At 42.2% G+C, this 20,359-nt stretch overlaps 1 protein-coding gene across 2 annotated transcripts in view; it reads right to left on the bottom strand.

The window, feature by feature from the left end:
* Positions 1 to 20,359, bottom strand: part of FSHR (follicle stimulating hormone receptor) — a 206,418-nt gene that overhangs the window by 60,886 nt on the left and 125,173 nt on the right. For both annotated transcript variants that reach the window (XM_049870547.1, XM_049870548.1), the window contains exons 3-4: positions 6,306 to 6,380; positions 3,235 to 3,309 (exon numbers count right to left, since the gene is read on the bottom strand). In XM_049870547.1, the coding sequence (XP_049726504.1) occupies positions 3,235 to 3,309; positions 6,306 to 6,380 (150 nt within the window). The remainder of the gene's footprint in view (positions 1 to 3,234; positions 3,310 to 6,305; positions 6,381 to 20,359) is intronic.

Below are 20,359 nucleotides of genomic sequence, written 5' to 3'. Positions count from 1 at the left end.
AAACAAAAACTTGTTGCAACCCTATAGGATAGAGTAGAACTGGCCCATAGGGTTTCCAAGGAGCGGCTGGTAGATATGAACTGCTGACCTTTTACATAGCAGCTGAACTCTTAACCACTGCACCATCAGGGCTTCCACTGGGTAGTAAAAACCCGTTGCCGCTGAGTCAATTCCGACTCACGGCGACCCTACAGGACAGAGTAGAACTGCCTCAGAGGGTTTCTAAGGAGCACCTTGTGGATTCATACTGCCGACCTTTTGGTTAGCAGCCGTAGCTCTTAACCACTATGCCACCAGGGTTTCCGACTGGGTAAGAGGCATTAATAATTTTATATTTGTATAGTTATTTATAGTATGTGTACTAACAACAATTTGCAAAAAAAAATTTTTTTAATAGCGTAATCTCATTTAGATTTCACAACAACCCGATACACAGGTAAAGAAACTGAAGCTTGGAGAAGGCAACTGGCTACCTAACTAATAGATATCACTGTCCCACCTAGAATCTTAGTCCTTCTGACTCCATGTATAGTGTTCTTTTTTATACTGCTCCACTCATTGCAAAGTCATGTCTCCAACTCATCTTTTTCAACCCATACTGAACACTCTAGGTAAATTCTGAAAATCTTGGTGGCCACCAGAACTCTCTATTCAATACTTATTGGAATTTTCCTGAGGATGGACTTGTAGACGTTGATGGGTTGGGCAGAAATAATCACTCTATAAATACTTAATACATTTATTAATGCTTTTTAGCACATTGTGGTTTACAGAATATTTTCATATATAAATCTCATTTGAGGCCCATAGAATTCATGTGCATGTCAGAATTCCAGTGACTGGACACAGGTTTCGCAGCTAGTAAATGGTGAATTGGGATGAAGCCCTGGATTTCCCGATTCTAAGTCCCGTGCCTTTTCTGTCACTCCACATTTCCTCCAGTTTTACGAGCCTAGCCTGGGGTTAGCTCTGCAGAGAGCATAAGATACCTGTCCTTAAAGAATGAAATTGATTAAGGGAGCAAAATTCCTGAGCTTGAAATAAGAAAAGATCATAGCCCTTAGCTTCTGAGCAGAGTTGGCTATATATAAGATAAAAAACCAAAAAATAAAAAAATCAAACACGTTGCCATCTAGTCGATTCCAACTCATAGCGACCTTATAGGATAGAGTAGAACTGCCCCTATAGGACAGAGTAGAACTGTCCCATAGGGTTTCCAAGGAGTGGCTGCTGGATTCAAACAGCTGACCTCTTTGGTTAGCAGCAGAGCTCTTAACCATTGTGCCACCAGGGCTGCATACAGAAGATAAACCAAAAAAAAAAAAAAAAAAACAAACCCACTGCCGTCGAGTCAGAAAATCAATGCCCATAGCATCTTCAGTCTCAGGAGCCCTAGCAAACACCTATGCATGCAAGTTCTTAGTGCCCTTCTCATTCACAAGGGGGAAGGACAGTGCAATTACGAGGGATGGCACCGAAGTATGTGTACTTCACCTAGACACGGAGAACCAACCATTACCTTAGTTTCTCACTGGTCTTTTATGTCTTTTACATCATTCTAGACGTATAAGCACAAGGTCAGCATTACAACTTGCGACTTTCCCAGTTCAGGGGTTTTGTAGTAACCAAGACAAACAACCAGTCCCTGGTGCATGGCTTTCTGTCAAGCACACCCAAGACACAAGACACAAAACAAGGTGTTATGGATTGAATTGTGTCTCCTAAAAGATATGTTGAAGTCCTAATCCCTGTACCTGTAATTACAGCTCTGTTTGGAAATAGAGACTTTCTTTTGCTATGTTAATGAGTCTTTCTTTTGTTATGCTAATGAGTAGGGTGGGTCCTAAACCTAATCCCTTCTGAGGGGTGTCTTATAGAAAGGGAGACACACACAGGGGGAAAAGAGATGCCATGTGATGGCAGAGGCAGATGAACCTATAAGCAGCAAAGAAACACCAAGAATTTCTAGCAGCCTCTAGAAGCTAGAAGATAGAGAAAGCATAGCCCTGCCAACCTCCTTAATTTGGACTTCTAGATTCCAGAACTGTGAAAAAATAAATTCCTGTTCCTTAGAGCAAAAAAAAAAAAAGACGTGGAGTTATTTTCTACCTCTTGAATCTGAGCTGGCCTGATGAATTTCTTGGGCTAATAAAATGTTCCCCAAGAGACGGTGTACTATTTCAAGGGTTAGGTCTCAAGAGGCTTGCAAGCTTCAGTTCTTCCTTAGAATCCCACCACTGCCACCAGAACAAGTGTATGCTATCCTGCTGGGAATGAAAACCACTTGGAGGAGAGCTGAGTCATCCCAACTGAGGCCATCCAGGGCACCTAGTGCCTAGTTGACCTACCAACTAACCACAGATGTATGAGCCTAGCTAGGGTCAAGCAAATCTAGCCTAGATCAACTGAACCGTTCATCTGATGGCCCACAGATTACAAATGATAAATGGTTGCTGGTTATGCATCATTACTGCATACCATATAACAGATACACATGCATTATAATCTCTAGTATCTTGATAGAGGAAATAAACTTTAAGAGGTTAAGTCCTTGGCCATGATTAATAGCTAGCAAGAGGTACTGGAAAATATGACTCCAAGAGTCTAAATTTTGAACTGTTATTTCGTGGGGCTCCATTATATAACACAGGGTCCTGTTGAGCTCTTACCAAACCTGAAAGTCATTTGAGTGGAAGAAGCACAGTGATTTTGCTGATGGGAGCAGGCCCAAGGGATGGAGCTCAAACACCAGGAATCTCTCTGCTGACAAAATACCATGTCTGTTATTAACTAAAATTTACAAAATAAAATATTATAATCTATCAAAAAAATGCATATATGCAGAACAAGAGACACAATGTCTTTGAGGTCAAGGTCACAAGCTAAACACTAGCAGACATTTGTCTGCATCTCATTAACACTCATTTAGGACTGAATTCTGCAAGAGGTCCGTGTGACAGTTCCATTAATGCAAATGACATTCCTTATTATGTCTGTTTTAGCAAATGAAAATTATATTAGTGAAATTATATTAGTGGATATATAATGCAATTATATTAGTGGAATTCACTCATTAAACCAAACTGAAACCTACCACCAAGTATCTCATCACCCCCACTTCTGCCCCCATCATTGATAAAAGGCAATTAATGCCCAGAGTGGTGAGTGGGCATTTTGCTAAAATAGGAATGCACAATTCTATCATAGAGGGCTCCAGAAGACACTAGTTCTTACAGATATCGCAGATTGGGGAGGTTCTGGAAGGCCGCAGGGTCAATGTGCAGCAGATGGTTGGCCTTTTCGATTCTACTGTAAAAGAGGAAAGAACACATAAATGACCTCAACAGTAAGGAGTACTGTAGAACTTTCCACACTATCCAAAGAGTACATCGATAAATCATCCATCCATCCATTGTTTCAACAAATATTGAGCATGTATGCAGCTCCTTTTGCTATACTAAACTCTGCAAATGAAATATCCACCCTGTCCCACTCAACTCTCATCGTCAGAGTCTTCCTGGGGCCTGTCCATCAGATGCAAACAAATCTCTAGCTGGGTCATTTCATCCTGAGCATAGCTGGATCTTTAACCAAGTGGTATGTCCCAGGGTCTGAGGATGCTAAGGAATAGAGATGAGACTAATATGGGGAAATGAACTCTTGTCTGGTCTGGACACAGAGAAGAGGAAGAGAAACAATAAAAGAGGATGAAAAGAAGATGGAAGGGAAGAAAAAAGGGTGTGTGGGTAAAAGAAGATGGAAGGAAAAGAGAGCAAACAGGTAAAGGATAATGAAGATTGAAGAACGAACAGTCAGTATCTCTTTGATTTTAGCCACAAAAATCCAGCATTAGCTGGGAATGCGACAGCTGATTCCACTCCTGCTGTAGACTGAGGCTGCTCCCTCTCAGCTCTGGGGAAGTGGTAACTTCTGCCCCATATTGGCCTGTGCTGTGTCCTGATCAACAGCCTGGAGGTGAGCATGTTCACATTTGGATTCCAACAGAGAGAGGCTGCCCTTTGCCCGTTTTCGTGGATCAATGTATGTCTGCAGAAATGCTCCGTGTTAATTAGTTCCTCTCTGTTTCATTAGCTTTTATGTTGCAGTAACCTGTGGCTACCCAGATCCAAGTACCAGGTAATTAATCATTTCAAGTGCAGTTGCTGCTGCATAGGGGTGAGAGCACCTCTCCACGCAGGAAGGAGATGAAAGAGCCATCCCATTAGCTCCACTGCCCTTTGAACTGCATTAAGGCATGCCTGCTTCACCCTGCTCAGGGGGCTGGCTGCCCTTTGGTCCATTTCTCCGACATTCCCTGTGGATTCTGAGAGCCCAGTCAGGTCTCTGTTCCCAACTAGGGTAAGGCGAAGTCAAGCAAGAGGAGGAGAAAGGAATGAGCATGAGGGCAATGGGAAGAGGGAGGAAGGCTTCAGTTGCCAAAGCTTAGTGCAAGGAGGAAGAATCAGAGTGGGAGAAGAAAAGGATGGGAGGCAGAGTGAGTGTAAGAAAGGAAGAAGGAGGGGGACTCTCAAAATGGACAGACCGAGGGTCATTTCTAAATGTCCCTATTTTACATATATATATATATCTCCCCTGTGGATATTTGATAAATACTAGACACAGAACCTTCATTTTTAAAAAATATACAAAAAAGCACTGATTTAGCAGTCAAGAGATTTATGTTCAAGTCTTTGTCCTGCTGTGAATTTGGCTGGGTGACCTTAGATAAGCCTCACAACTTCTCTGTGCCTTTCATTCTTCATGCATAAAATTAGGAGGTTGGTTCAGATCAGCTTTCCTAAATGTGCTCTGGGGGGACTTTGTAAGATGTCATGATGGTTAAGGTTATGTGTGAACTTGGCTAGGCCAAGTTTGGTGGATATTATCTAACCATCTTCCATCTTGTGATCTGATGTGAGCAGCCAATCAGTTGAAAGCCAATCAGTTCTCCCGGAGGTGTGATCTGCATCCAATATATACGGATGTTCTGGCAAAGCCCTCTCTGGATCCTGCACCTGACTTGTCATCCTCTGACCTCTGGTTCTTGGATGTGAGCCAGAAGCCTGCCACCTGACCTGCATATCTTGGGATTTGCCAGCTTTCCCAAAGCCTTGAGCCAGCAGCCTTCTGCCTGACCTGCTGATTTTGGATTTGTCAGTCCCTGCAACCACGTGAGTCAGGAGAAGCCTCCAGCCTGAGCCTGACCCATGGATTTGGGACTTGCCAGCCTCTCCAACTTCGTGAGCCATTTCCTTGAGATAAATCTTTCTATATGTATTTACATGTGTATGCTTCACTGGTTCCGCTCCAGTAGAGAACCCAGCCTGAGACAGATATTAATAAATGCTCCTTGTACATACACAGGCACACACCACAAAACCTTCCGATGACATTAGTTGAGAAACCCTTAATAAAATATCCTTTCTGGAGATTCCAAGTGTATATAAGCATATTACAGGCTCTGAGAAGTTTTCCTATGGTAAATGATCTTGTCTAACTTTATTTGCCCACCGTTTCCTAATTTTATTTGACCATAGAATCTTTTTCTTTTTTTAAACGCTGAATAATTTCCTGAGTGCCTAGTGATCCACAGAACATTATTTGGAAAGTGCTGGACCAGACAGTCTTAAAGTCTCTTCTGGCCTTGACATTCTATGATTCTATAAATTAATTTAATTATAGACTGCTATGATATAGATGTGGATCTAGTGATATATTGTGTATTAACATGTAAGTAAAACCAGAACATCAATAAGAGATAGTAGATTTGGCTGGAGTAGTAGAAGAATGAAGGATCATTAACAGTGTTCTTACTCCATGGCAGCTGCTGTGTTAGATCTAATTTACAATTATCATCCCTCAGTTTTACCAATGAGAAAACTAAGCTTCAGAACGGCTATGTATCTGGCCAAGGTTTCATAGTGAGCCTACGGCATAGACTACCGTTCAAACTAGGACTAGCCAACTCCAGCTATATCAAGTGGGACTTACTCTGGTCTTTGGCTATGGAATAATTTTGGATGAGAGGATGGGATGGAGGTACTCGCTCATAGTCTTGGGGCAAGGTTCTTGGGTCCACTCAGCAGAAACCCTGAGAGGGTGGTAGTAGGAAGAGGGTCTGTGGTTGGTGTCTGGGTCACCAGGTAGAGACACATGATGGCATCTTTTGGCCAACTGTGACACCTTATAAGGAAGATCTAGGAATTTGAGGACAGAGCAGGCTTGGAGCCTCCCAGAAACACAAGAGAACTTTAAGGCTGCTGCCAAAACCAGTTGTGAACAGATTTCTCATGTTTCTTGCTTACATTTCGTGTAACTTGGGCAGGTTGGCGAACACATCTGCCTCGATCACTTCCAAGACATCATTCTGAGAGATCTCTCTGCAGAGAAAACAAATTTAATTCAAATCAGTTCAGTTACATTCCATAAACGGATTTAGGGTTCAGCACAGAGCATAGTGCTAGGGACTCATAAGGCACAGGAAACAGTCCTCACCCTCATACAAGTCAGTCATAATGGTAAGAGAAAATGAATATGTTAGGTGCTAAAACTTACAAAACAACAGGAGAAAAAGCCCAAGACAATGGGTAAATTTAGAGATGATTAGTTTACAGATGTAGAAACTGAAGATCGGAGAGGAAAAAGACTTACTCAAAGACATTTAGGGCGTTTACAGGATGAGAACAGACATTAAGTTCCTTAGATCAGCGGTCAGCAAGCTTCTTCTGTCAAGGGCCATGTAGTAATTATTTTGGGTTATGTGGGCTATTTGGTCTCTTTGGTGACTACACAACTCTGCCACTGTAACACAAAAGCAGCCACGGATAATTTATAAACGAGTAAGTGTAGCTGTGTTCCGAAATAATTTTATTTGCAAAAACAGGAGGCCAGCTGCGTTTGGCCCATGGGCTGCAGTTTGGCCATTTAGCCCTAGAGCTTGGAGCCAAGTGCTTCCGTCTCCTAATCTGGCACTGGCAGATGAGAACCTTAATTCAGTCTGTTCTAAGTAAATATGGATTTAAACCCCTCCTCCTCTATGTCATTACCCAAGTGGGGCTTATTATTGCAAAGCCTTTGGCGTGAGTGATGGCTTGGTCTAAAATACCCAGGGAAGATCCTTCAGGTCCCAGCATTTTCCTCCTGAGGTACTTTGAGTGCAGTGGAGAATGAAGTCCACTACACAGAGGCCCAGAGCCTGTGAGGAACGAGGGCGGCTTGATCAGTTAATGTTTATAAAGTGGCTCACAGATGAAACGTGCCATTATTAGGCCTCCTGAGGAAGACAGTCATGCAGTTTTAATGCGGCAGCTGAGAGCGTCTCAGGAAATCTCACAGGCAGCACGCATTTAAATTGGCCAAGGCAGAAATAATTCCTCTGCGGGTCTGGGATCCAGCTGAAGAGCTCTGGAAAAGCTCACGATCAAGGGAAAGGACTGGAATGCAGAGAACAGAGAAGGCCTGGGGAGTGATTGCAAGCAACAACTATCTCCATGGGCAGGGACCCTGGTGACATCTGGGGCTTGTCAACTGGGTGATGGCAGGGTCATTTCTCTCAAGCCTCAATGAAATAGGAAACATTTTGTGTGAGAGAAGCCCCTCTTATTCTAGGATAGCATCTTTCATGATTTTTTCTGTAAATTTAAATCTTCACAATTTTCACAGTTGAACGTGGATAACGGTGGTTTGTGTCTGTGTGTTCAGAGAACCCGCTGGCCATCGGCCATTTATTTTACTGTTCCGTCTGTCCTGCTGGTAAAGAGGCTGCTAAGAGATACAGGACTGAGAAGGAGAAGAAGGGCAGCCGTGGAAGAAGAAGGAATTTATTTAAACACTTAAAAGACTTGAGTGGAAGAGTCACATAGATGGAGAATAAGACATCTGAGAAGGGACCAGAAGGGGGGGGGGCGGTTAAATGCAAATTAGGCCAGATCCTCCAAAGTTATTTCCCAGGTTCACTAACAGGAGTAGAAATTGACTACCACCCATGGTAGTAAAGTCTTAGCTTAATATTGCCCAAAGGGTAGACCTTTCACCTAACCACTATGCCACCAGGGTTTCCAAATTCATGTTCTTAGATTTTCCTTATCTGGATTATTATTATTATTTTTTTAATTAAAGAGAACCAGAAGTTATTCAAACAAGCCAAGAAACATTTGTAAAATAATTTTCCAGAGTCATCGCCTTTGAGTTGATTCTGATTCATAGCGGCCATGTGAGACAGAGTCGAACTGCTCCATGGGGTTCCCATGGAGCAGCTGGTGGATTTAAACTGGTGACCTTCAGGTTAGCAGCCAAGCTCTTAATCACTATGTCAGCAGGGAGGTAGTTCAGATTTTACTTCTAGGACAGGAAAGGGTGTTGGGGTGTGTGTGTGGAGGAGCCTTTGGCCAGATGAGGGTTGGGGGAAGGTGAACAGTGTAAAGTGGTGGAAAGGCACTTCACTGAGGAATTCAGCCATCTTGTTCCAGTCTAATCTAAAAAAAAAAAAAAAAAATCTAGCTCTATTTATTTATTTATTAAATCATTTATTGGATGTCTTAGTTATCTAATGCTGCTATAACAGAAATATCACCAAGCGGTGACTTTAACAAACAGGAATTTATTTTCTCACAATTTAGGAAACTAGAAGTCTGAATTCTGGGTGCTGGCTCAAGAGGAAGGTTTCCTCTCTTCGGCTCTGGAGGAAGGTCCTTGTCTTCTTTGAGTTTTTGTTCCTGTGTTATCTTCACGGGGCTTGGCATTTCTCGTCCCCTATCTCTGCTTGTTTGTTTAATCTCTTCATATCTCAAAAGAGATTAGCTCAAGGCACACCCTACACTAATCCTGTCTCATTAACATAACAAAGACAACCCATTCCCAAATGGGATTATAACCACAGGCATAGAAGTGAGGGTTTACAACACATATTTCTGGGGGACACAATTCTTTGGGTAACATTGGATGTCTGCCATTTACCAGGTGACTCGACAGCACTGGGTTTGGTTTTTTTTTTTTTTGGATGCATACATTCCTTCTGACAGCCCTGTTATTGAACTGCGTAGTCTCTCTGCAGAATCAGCTCAGGCACTTTTCTCAACACTTCCCTGCCTCCCAGGCCACACGGAGCACCTGTCTGCATCTCAGATCCTTCATTGTAAATGAGGGGTAAATGAGATAATTTTTCCTGGAGAACTGGGAGTAACAAGCCTTCGCCATCAAGTACAGGAGCTCCATTGTTTAGATTCCTTCAGTGCGTGACCTTGTTGTCCCTGCAAACACACCACTGAATTCCCAGCCAGGAATGTCAGGGGATGGAGGAAAAAAAATTTTTTTTCAATTAACAAAAACAAGTTTCGAGTATGGGGCTTATTTACTAAATATCAGATATGGATCTCTGAGGGTTGAAGAGGCCCCAGAGATTCTTGTTCTTCCTGCATCTTAAACTAGTATGGTTGTTGCTAACGAACATTGAGTGGGGAACGCTGAGGTGCTGGGGGACCATCCTTCCTGTTATCAAGGCCACATGGATTGACATGAATTTCTATCCCATTCTTTTCTAGCACCACATAAAATATGCAATAAAGCCTTTTTTTATTTTCACGGCTCAAGCCTAGTCAATGCAGCTGTTCTCAGGAATGAAAGGAAAACCTTTTCTAAGTACTCTCTGAATGGCTGTCAATCTGTACACAGGCCGGAAGCCCCCATGAGTTGTAACCCAGCCTGGAGGAAGAGGGTGGGAGGCAGTCAGTGATGATAATTTAGAATTTTAAAATTACTTAGCTTATCAGAACGTTGACCCTGTACTGCTGAATGCAACATCCTAAGATCCAGATAACTTGAAACAGGCTTTGCCATATTGTTAATAGCAAGGGATTTACAGTTTCAAGTAATTCAAGGGCAATTTTCTTGAGGTGAAAAGGTAAAATCCCAACATCACTGCTGCCAGTGAGTGGTATTGGGCCCAGAAGTGTGACCTTGTTCCTGATCTTGCCACAGAGCCTCCAGGAATGAAGGAAGTTAAGAATCATTACCAGGGGGCACCAGCAGACATTACAACACAGTTCAAGACTCTCTGTTTTCCACTATTTAGAATTTTTTCTCATTAGATTGATAAAAGGATTAAAGGAGATAATACATTTCAGGCACGTAGTTGAGTGATTGGCGTTTATGAAATGTTCTACAAATATTGGCTGTTACTGTGACCAGGAGGTGGAACAACAGGGACCCTCATATTTTGCTGGTAGGAGTGCGAAATGTACAACCATTTTGGAAAAGTTTAGCAGTTTCTTATAAAATTAAACATATACCTTTCCAGTGATCCAGCAATTTCACTCCTATGTATTTATTCAAGAGAAATGAAAACCTACATTCTTCCAAAACTTGCACAAAAGTTTATAGCACATTAATCTGCAATAGCCAAAACCTGGGAACCCCCGATCGGTAATCAAACTGTGGAATATCTATACAGTAGACTGTCACTCACCAAAGGAATGAAACAAACTGCTGATGCAACATGGCTGAATGTTAAAAACATTATGCTGAATGGAAGAAGCCAGATATGAAAGAATGCACACTGTATGATTCCATTTATAAGGCCCTAAAATAGGAAAAAAACAATGACAGAAATCAGGTTATTGTTGCCTGGGTGCTAGGGAGTTGTTGACTGGGAAGAGGTATGGAAAATTTTCTGGGGTGATAGAAATGTTCCATGTCAGGATTGGGGAGGTGGCAACATGGTTGTATACATTTGCTTAACTAATCAACTTTAAACTTAAAATGGATGCATATAATTTATTGTATATAAAATATACCTCAATAAAGTTGACTGAAAAGTTCATTGCAGCCAAAGGAAGGAAAGCAAACTCCACTTCGTGTTTTGAGAACCCTGAATTAAGAGAACTAATGGTCATATTATCTGGCTAAAAGGTGATGTTCAAATTCTAGTTCTGTTCTAGCTATTGTACGTAACTTTCCTTCCCCCTCTACCTGTTTTCTTCCCTTTCTCTACCTGTTTTCACCTGTAAAGTGAATGTCTCTTGCTGTCGAGTAGATTCTGACTCAGCAACCCTATAGGACAGAATAGAACTGCCCCATAGGGTTTCCAAGGAGCAGCTGGTGGACTTGAACTGCCAACATTTTGGTTAGCGGCTATGGCTCTTAATCACTATGCCATCAGAGCTCCATGTAAAGTGAATAGTTGGACTAAATCAGGGTTTCTTAATCCTGGTTACACATCTGGAGGAGCTTTAAAAAATTCCAAAGCCTGGGTCCACAACAGAGATTTGGATTTAATTGAGTCTGGAGTGGAGCCCTGGCATTGATTCTTTTCTCCCTTTAATTCTCTAAGTAATGGTGAATCTAACCGGCAGCTGGGGTTGAGAACTCATGGACCGGATAGTCATTAACATCCCTTTCAGTATCTATGATTTCTGTTTTAAAAATTTTACTTCAGGAGCAAGGGTGAATTTTCCCTTGGCTGCTGTGATAGCGGGATGGAGCAGTAAGGTTCTTGGAGCCCATGAGACAATAAAATGAAATCATAGCAATAGAAACCAGGGAATAGAACCTGATGGCAAGAATAAAATAGAGGGGGTACTAGTCAGATTTAGTTTCTCACAAGTAAGAAAAATTAATAAAAAATTGCAACATTTTAAATACTAAATATGTGGAAAAGGAGTGTAGAAATGTTACATAATAACACTTCAGTTTTATTGGTGCTTGCAATTTGACTAAGTATTTTTCTATGCATATTTTCCTTGTACCTGAGTGAGTTAGAGTTAGAACAGCCATTACTATCTCCAGGGAGGTTCATAGAAGTGAGCTGGTACTATGGATTGAGCTGTGTCCCCCCAAAATAGGTGTTGGAATTCTAACTTCTATTCCTGTGGATACAATGTAATATAATGCAATGTAATTATCTTCCATAATGAAAGCTAATGTAATGTAACCAATTAATCAGCTGAAGTCATACCAGTGTAGGGTGGGTCCTAAACCTTATCCATTTCTGAGTTATAAAAAGAGATTAGACACGGAGGCACGCATACAAGGGGAAGACAAATGCTATCGGACAACAGATTGAAGCAGATGAACCTGTAAACCCAAGATCTCCAAGGATTGCCTGCAAAAGAAGCTGAAATAAATGAAGAAGGACATCCTAGAGCCGTGGCCTGAATTCAGACTTTTAACCTCCTCCTGAACTGTGAGAAAAAATAAATTTCTGTTCTTTACAGCCACCCACTTGTAGTATTTCTGTTGCAACAGCACCAGAAAACTAAGATACCTCACTTGACTAAGACAACACACGATTACGGGGCTCACTCAACTGATCTTTGAAGGTAGAACGTGGAAGCTTTACATCCAGAGGATGTACATAATTCTGAAACCATTCTTTGTTTCAAAAGATTCGGTTGAAATGAGAATTTTCTTTGCAATTGGAGCAATTCAAAGTGTGGTGGTGTTCCCTTGGAATCAACAGGTAAGGGTGTGTCTTAGGCTGAGTTCTCTAGAGGAGCAAAACCAGTGAATTGTGTATATATAAATATATACGTATGGGTATCTCTCTCCATATATGTAAATTGATCCACATGTATGTACATATGTAAATCCACATGTATGTATATACATAAATCTAACTCTATGTATGTAAATCTATCCACATATACAGAGAGCGAAAAAGAGAGATTTATTTCAAAGAAATGGTTCATGCAGTTGTAGAGGCTGCCAAGTCCCAAATTCCTGGGCCAGTGGTCAGGCTGGAGGCATCTCCTGACTCACATGGTAGCAGAGGCTGGTGAACTCAAAACTGGCAGATCAGACAGCAGGCTGATATGGCTCATGGGGGCTGTGGGAGCTGGCAGTCCCCAGATCTACAGGTCAGGTGGTAGGCTGCTGGCTCACATCCCAAGAACTGGAGGTCAAAAGATGATGAGTTGGATGCAGGACCCAGAGAGGGTGAACTTTGTCAGAACATCCATATATACTGGATGAAGGCCACACCCCCAGGGAAAATCCCCTTTCAACTGATTGGCTGCTAACATCAGCTTACCAGATGGAGGATGATTACATAATATCTGCCGAACCACTGAGAATCATGATCTAGCAAGTTAACACCTAACCTTAACCATCACATGTTGTATGAGAGAGAGCAGCTCTAGGGATGTTGTAGATCATTCGTTGTAGATCCAGTTAGTCTGCGAGGTTAAAACTGTTTTCATAATAACACTATGGTATCGTTTTCACTCTCGTTCCATGAGTGTACAGTGAAATTTTCCAGAGGCCACCTGACATGTGATATCACAACAGATTGAATGCAGAGGCAGGTATGAGAATCCATCTGTCTTCTATTAAGCCAGATGTTTAAAGTTTTACAAACATGTAAAGCAATGGCACTCTTCTCGCTAATATATTTTGAAAAAATAGTTTTTTTGTATAACACCTGTTATTTATGCTAACACATAAGGATTTATTATTATTTTTAAGTAGATTAATAAATAAGTAAAATCCTTTCCAGATTCTATTTCCAGGATGGCGAATGTTGATAGATATAAAACACATAAACAAAATATTTTTGGTGTCTTTGATGACTTCTACGAATACAAAGAATACTGAGATCAAATGTTTGGGAACCAACTGATGTAGTTATTGATTGCTGCCTTTCCTTGGTGAGGGATCCTAACATTGTGGTAGGCTTGATTAATCTCCACACAAGAGGCTGGGTTTTAGTGTCCAAACCCAGAACCAAACTCATTGCTGTTGAGTGATTCCGACTCATAGCGTCCCTGTACCAGCAGGGCTCTGAGGGGTGCCCAGAGGGGTTAACACATTGTTGTAGAGTTCATTCCGACTCATAGTGACCTATAGGACAGAGTAGAACTGCCCCATAGTTTCCAAGGCTGTAATCTTCACAGGAGCAGACTGTTACATCTTTTTCCGGTGGAGCAGCTGGACAGTTTGAACCACCGACCTTTTGATTAGCAGTGGAGTGCTTAACCACTGTGCCATGAGGGTTCCTTACCTTCTAGGCCAGTGCTTTTCAAACTTTACTGCACATACGAATCACCTGGGGATCATGTAAAAATGCAGATTCTGATTGGCAAGGCCTTGAGTGGGGCGTAGGATTCTGCAGTTCTTTTTTGTTGTTGAAAATATACACAACAAAACATACACCAATTCAATGAATTCTACCTGTACAGTTTAGTGACACTGATTACATTCTTTAAGTTGTACAACCCTTCTCATCCCCCTTTTCCAAGCTGTTCCTCCTCCATTAACATAAATTCACTGCCCCCCACCCCCAGCTTCTTGTGTAACCTTTTCAGTTGCTGTTGTCAATCAGATCCCAATAGAGATAGTTCTTTAAAAGAACACAATGCTCAAGGCAGACATTCTTAACTAATTAAGCTCAACTATCGTTTGGTTTAAAGAAAATTTGAGGGGATATTTCTCATTTAAGATTTACAGTTTAAGGATGATCTCAGGGTAGTAGGTTGAGGGCTCCTCTAACCTCAATGACTCCATGGGGTTCTGCATTTCTAAAGGCTCAGGTGATAGTACTGGTCTCAAGACCACAATTGGAATTCCAAGGTTTTGTTGGGGGATGGTAATAATATCCCTGTGGCACCCCTTGGAACCCTGGTGGTACAGTGGTTAAGAGCTTGACTGCTAACCAAGAGGTTGGCAGTTCTAAACCAGCTGCTCCTTGGAAACACTATGGGGCAGTTCTACTCTGTTCTACAGGGTCGCTCTGAGTTGGAATCACTTGATAGCAACGGGTTTGGTTTTGAGTTTGGGCACCCCTCATAGAGGGCTGAAAAAATTGGTGGAGAATTCGAACTAAATCAGCTTCAGGGGAATGAATACTTGTTTTTAAGACCCTGAATTCCCTCTGGAAAGCCTTCCTTTACTCTCCACCGTTGAAGGGTTCTTGTCCTCTAGGTTCTCACAAGACTGTCTTCATTTCTCAGTAAAGGTAATCACCACATTGTTTTGTCATTGTTTGCTTCCATGTCTAATTCCTCACTCTGAAGACTTAGACCTCCTCAAGGTATCTTACTCATCTTTGTATCTCCAGCATCTAGTGGTACCTGGCATACTGTAGATGCTCAATAAATGTTTAACGAGTGGATGAAAAGATGGATAGTAGATGAAGGGAAAAATAAATAAGTGAAGAAAATGATTTCAGGCTCAGAAATGGCGTTTCCAAAATTGCAAAGAGATGAAGTTTGTCTGTTATTCTCCCTCCTCCTTCCCTTTCTGCTCCCCTGCCTCCAGTTTCTGCAGCAACATACCCAAGACTAGTAAATAAAAGACATAGGGTAGGGATAGACTTTTGGAGCTCATCTCTGAGTTAGACTCTTATCTCAGGGTTTTTTTTTTTTTTTTTTTTTTTAATACTCATCAGGCAAGGGACACATATGTGCACTTACTCTGCTGTACTAATAATACTTGGAGTCTTTTGGTGACTTTATTCCTATCTTTCTGAGCCACAGTATTCCCCAGACCTTCTCTGGCTTCCTGATGAGGCCTATGCATTGACAAAACACCCACAGAGGAGAAATCAGGGAGGATGAAAGGTCATTGTAGGAGCTTGTCAAGCATTTGAGTGGGGCTTGGAGAAGATGATTTCTAAGGTCCCTTTTGTGCCTGAGATTCTGTTTCTGTGAAGTCAGGGAGATGTGTGTGCACGGGGTCCAGGGATATCAGGGGATCTCTCTGAGGTGAGTCCCAGAGCCACAATCAAATTATCGCCCTTGGATTTGCATTCTCTGGTCACTGCAATGGTACTTATATACAAGTACACTTAATGGAGGGATGGGAGAAGTGAGGGGCTTTTGATGGGTGGGACCTGGGGGAGTGAAAGAGCATGTAGAATTCAACCAGATTCAGCATAAAGTTTCAACCTATCATAGAGTCCTTAATTTGTCAGTGGAAGCCTGAATGTTGCTATGATGCTAAATAGGTTTCAGCAGAGCTTTCGGACTAAGGAGGACTAGGGAGAAGGCCTGGTGATATACTTCCTAAAACCAGCCAATGAAAACCCTATAGATCACAACGGTCTGATGCCCAACCAGTCATGGGGACGGTACAGGACCCAGCAGCATCTCATTCTGTCGTGCATGAGGTCTCCAGTTGTCTGGGGCCAACCTGATGGCAGCTAACAGCAAAAAGTAATAGCTAGAGACTGATTTACCAAATGTTCGGATTATTTCACTTAGAGCAGGGTTGCTGCAGGTTTATAGGATAAGGAAGAGCTGGAGAGCTGCGGCCAGTGGTTAAAGCCCTCGTTAGCATTTCAAACACATTTATGAAGTGAAAAACAGCATATAATAAGTAATACAAAACTTACAGGAACTTCTTCTTTGCTTTCTTTCTGATACAAAGATACTATTCAAAGGGGCCTTCCCTGTCTCTTTCCACCTCCCTGCTTCTCTCTACAGAGTTCCATTTTCTTCCAGCACATCTGCCCCTCCCTAACTGGGCATATTATGGGATTCAGTTGCATTAAAATATTCATAATTTTAACAGAATCAAATTTCTTTCTTTTGTTTGCAATAACCTCAGACTAAATTAAGTTGACTCTTCCTTCCCTGAGTCCCCTGTGTCCAGGATCCACACACACCCCCTATCACAGTTCTTCACACATCACACTGGGTTTGCATTCTGGTTTGTCTCCCTCAAAATTCAGAGAGCCCCATGAGGACAGAGACAGTGCCTTTTATTTAGTATTCCTGCTCCCAGACAAATGTTTTCTGAATGAATGAATTGCCTTTGAAAGATTATAAAAGATTTTCCACCTTTGCTTTTGCACAATAAAGCTGCGTTCTTGAAAACTTGCTGGTAAACAGAGTATTTGCAAATCAAATTGTGTATTAGCACAGGAGGGAAGCCTCTTGTTTAACAGAAGCTTAAGTGAGTCTTTGAAAGGGTGGAGAACTAATTCAACAAATAGTCACCAAATTTTGATTCAACAACTTCTGTATTTCAGGTATTGGGCTCAGTGTGAATAAACGAGTTGTTGGGATTTATCAATCAATCAATCAATACTGGACTTAGTTAGTCCAGCATTCTAGGGTTTCCTTAACTGGCCTCTGCCTTCATTTGTTGCACTGCATCTGAGCTAGTGGAAAAAACGAATGGATTGTTGGACTTTTCATTTGAATATATGTATATATATATCACCACTGTCAAGTCGATTCTGATTCACAGTGACCCTGTAGGACACAGTAGAATTACCCCATAGGGTTTCCAAGGCGGTAATCTTTACGGAAGCAGACTGCCACATCTTTCTCCGATGGAACCACTAGTGATTTGGAACTGGCGACCTTTCTGTTAGCAGCCAAGTACAATATGAGTGTTTAGCCATTGCCATCGAGTTGATCCTGACTCACAGAGGCCATATAGCACAGAGTAGAACTGCCCCATAGCGTTTCCAAGGAGCACCTGGTGGATTTGAACTACCACCTTTTTGGTTAGTAGGCATAGCTCTTAACTACTACGCCACCGAGGATTCCACTGTGCCTATATAACCACAATATAGAACTACTTCTTCCCACCTGCATGGTGCTTACATTCTGGCAAGGTGATATATAAGTCAACATGCAAATTCCCCTTCTACAGATAACCTAAGTTGCAAGCAGCAACTCACTGGATATGCATTTTTTTTTAGTATATTTTCTAGGCAAATATAAATTGTAAGACAGTAAAAAGCAGCCTGCCTCTCTTCCAAAAAAATCTTTAATTTAGCTCAATGAAAGTCTACCTCCTATAGTGCAGGTCAACAGAACAGAGCTCCATGGGGTTTTCAGTGGCTGATTTTTTGAAAGTAGATTGCCAGGCCTTTTTTCAGAGGTGCCTCTGGGTGGACTTGAACCTCCAACCTTTTGGTTAGCAGCCAAGTGCATTAACGCCCCATCCAAGGACTCCTCTCTTCCATAGTGACATAGGATTTACTACCCCAAAGTTGAGTTGCCTGGCCTCTTGCAGTGAACACACCATGTGGCTGCTCCTAATGAATTAGGGGCCCTGGACTTTTTTGCCCTCCCTTTTTCAATTATTTCGTTGAAAAAAAAAAAAAAAGCATGCCAGAAAGAACAATTTTTAAACAATGAGGACTACTAAATCCATTAACACACACACCTTGGAGGATGTTGGGGTTTAGACACTTGAACCTCTAGCTCTCTAAACCCCAGCCATGCAGAGCCACACCAGGCAAGGGCTCCAGAGTGGGGCAAGAGGAAATCCTTCATCACTTTGGCAAAGTGCTCGCGTTCCCTGAGAACCATTTTTCTTTGTGAACCGTTGCTAAGACCCTGTGTCCCTCAGTATATTTTTTATTCAATCCTTTGTAGCTGGCCATTTTTTTTTTTTTTTGTAGCTGGCCAGGCTGTTGAAGATCAGATGAATAATGCATGTTCATGGAGTAGGAGAAAAAGCAGGTAATGTGATGCAAAGGTCATGCCACTTAATATTGTTTTTATTGCTTCTCTGGAATCAGGAGACCTAGGTTCTGGTCCTGACTCTGCCACTAATTAACCGCTCTCCTTGAGTCAAATCAGTTACCTTCTCTGGGCCTTTGTTCCTCATCTATAAAACACACTGTTGATCCAGGTGATCTCCAGGGTCCCTTCTAGCCCTAGAATTCTGTGATTTTAATTATTTCTGGGATTCTGTTATTAAAAGGCAGCCAGCCGCATCGCTGGTGCCCTCCATGATAAGCGGCTTTCATTTCCAACCAGATGGGGAGGGGGGAGTTCCATAAAGCCCTCTTCTCAAGGCCCTTTTCTCCCTGTTCCGTGGTGGTAGGGGAGGATCCTGAGGGCAAAGCCATGAGGGAGCCTCAGCAGGGAGCCAGTGAGGGCCATTCTTTTTGAGCCCCGGACAAGGCAAGAAAGAATCCCTTAGCAGGAGCCATTATTCTACTGAAGACAGTATTTGTTTCATTGTCAGCTTAAAGAGGCCTCCATCGATCCCTCGTGAGCCAGAGTAGATTTCCTCCTTGTCAGACATCCTGAGGCCCTTAACCAAAGACAACAACAAATACATGTGTTTAAATGTACGTGTGTTGCGGGGGGGATGCGGATGGTAGGGGAGGCAGTTATTGCAGGCTGTCCTGTCCACTCCGTCACCCCGCAGCAACCCCCAAGCTTCCTCATAATTCTCTCTGGGTTCTCTTGTGCCTTTTGCCCACCCTTTCCACACCTGTAACTGAGTCCTCCCTCCCCCCGCTGGCTTTCATCCTCCTTCCAGCCTCTGCTTTCAGTCTGTAATTTATAATTACTCTATCTTTTATGCCCCTCCATTTTCCACCTCATTAACCTATATTCTTGGCACACAAGTGCCTCCTTTATGGGCGGCAATGAAGGAACAACAAGGAACTCACATTTGGCCTATTCTGAATTTGAGTCACATTGACGGTGTAATTGCCCCCTTTGCGACGCTCGAGCATGGCATCCTCAGGAGAACCATGCATGCAAATGTCTTAGCCATCTTGCTCATTGCAGCCATTTAGGAGTTCAGGGGTCTGTTCTCACTGACTCCATATTTAATTGGTTTTGTATCCATTTCTGACCAGTAGGTTCCCCATCCCAACCCAAAATGGTCGTGAAGAACACTACAGCAGCGCCTCTTTCACTTCACGTTGGTCCTGAAAGAGTCCACATTTTTACAGCGAAAGGCCCCACATAGCCAAGAAAAGGGAATGAAGTTTCTAAAGAGAGCTTCCTATTTTTGTGAGATTTTTGTCACTGCCTGGAGAAAAATGTCACCACTCTAGAGAGGGATTGAGGAAAGTGGATTCTCTTTCAAGATGAGTCTTTGGGTTCAAGTCGGTTAATGCCACCAGATGTTGGGAATCATCCAACTAGTTCAGCAAATGATGATTGAGTCTTTCCTCTTGGGGGTAGAGGAATGTGTGGGCAGGAGAGGAGAACCAAATCCCCTTCTTCACATGGGCAGCTTCTGAGGGGCTCTTCTGTTATCCCGTGGATGCATGTCATTTAATTGTGCATATACCTTTGTCCTTTACTAAATAATTTCATGTAATGGGGATCCTGTTGAGAAGAAGTCTTTTAGGCATCACTTATTTTTATTTTTTCTAATGCTCCTGAAATTAAAATTTCAGAACATCGGCAATGGAAAGAAAGGACTTTGGTAGCTGTAGTCTAGATTCCTATACCTGTCTCTCTCCCCTACCCCTTTTAAAATACAATAGATTAAGGCTATAACTACATGGTTAACTAATAAGAGCTGGATTAGGTTAAGGTGTTCTTTGTTTAATATGATTGGAACACATTTTCATTTATCTACTCAACCTCTATGACTTGGGCCCCTTGCTGGAACAATGGAACCAAGGAGTCAAGGCTAACTGTCTTCCAGGGAAGGT

The sequence above is a fragment of the Elephas maximus genome, chromosome 26 (assembly GCF_024166365.1).
Source record: "Elephas maximus indicus isolate mEleMax1 chromosome 26, mEleMax1 primary haplotype, whole genome shotgun sequence".
NCBI classification, from domain to species: domain Eukaryota; kingdom Metazoa; phylum Chordata; class Mammalia; order Proboscidea; family Elephantidae; genus Elephas; species Elephas maximus.
Note: the sequence above shows the minus strand (reverse complement) of the source record. Positions and strands in the feature narration are given on the sequence as shown.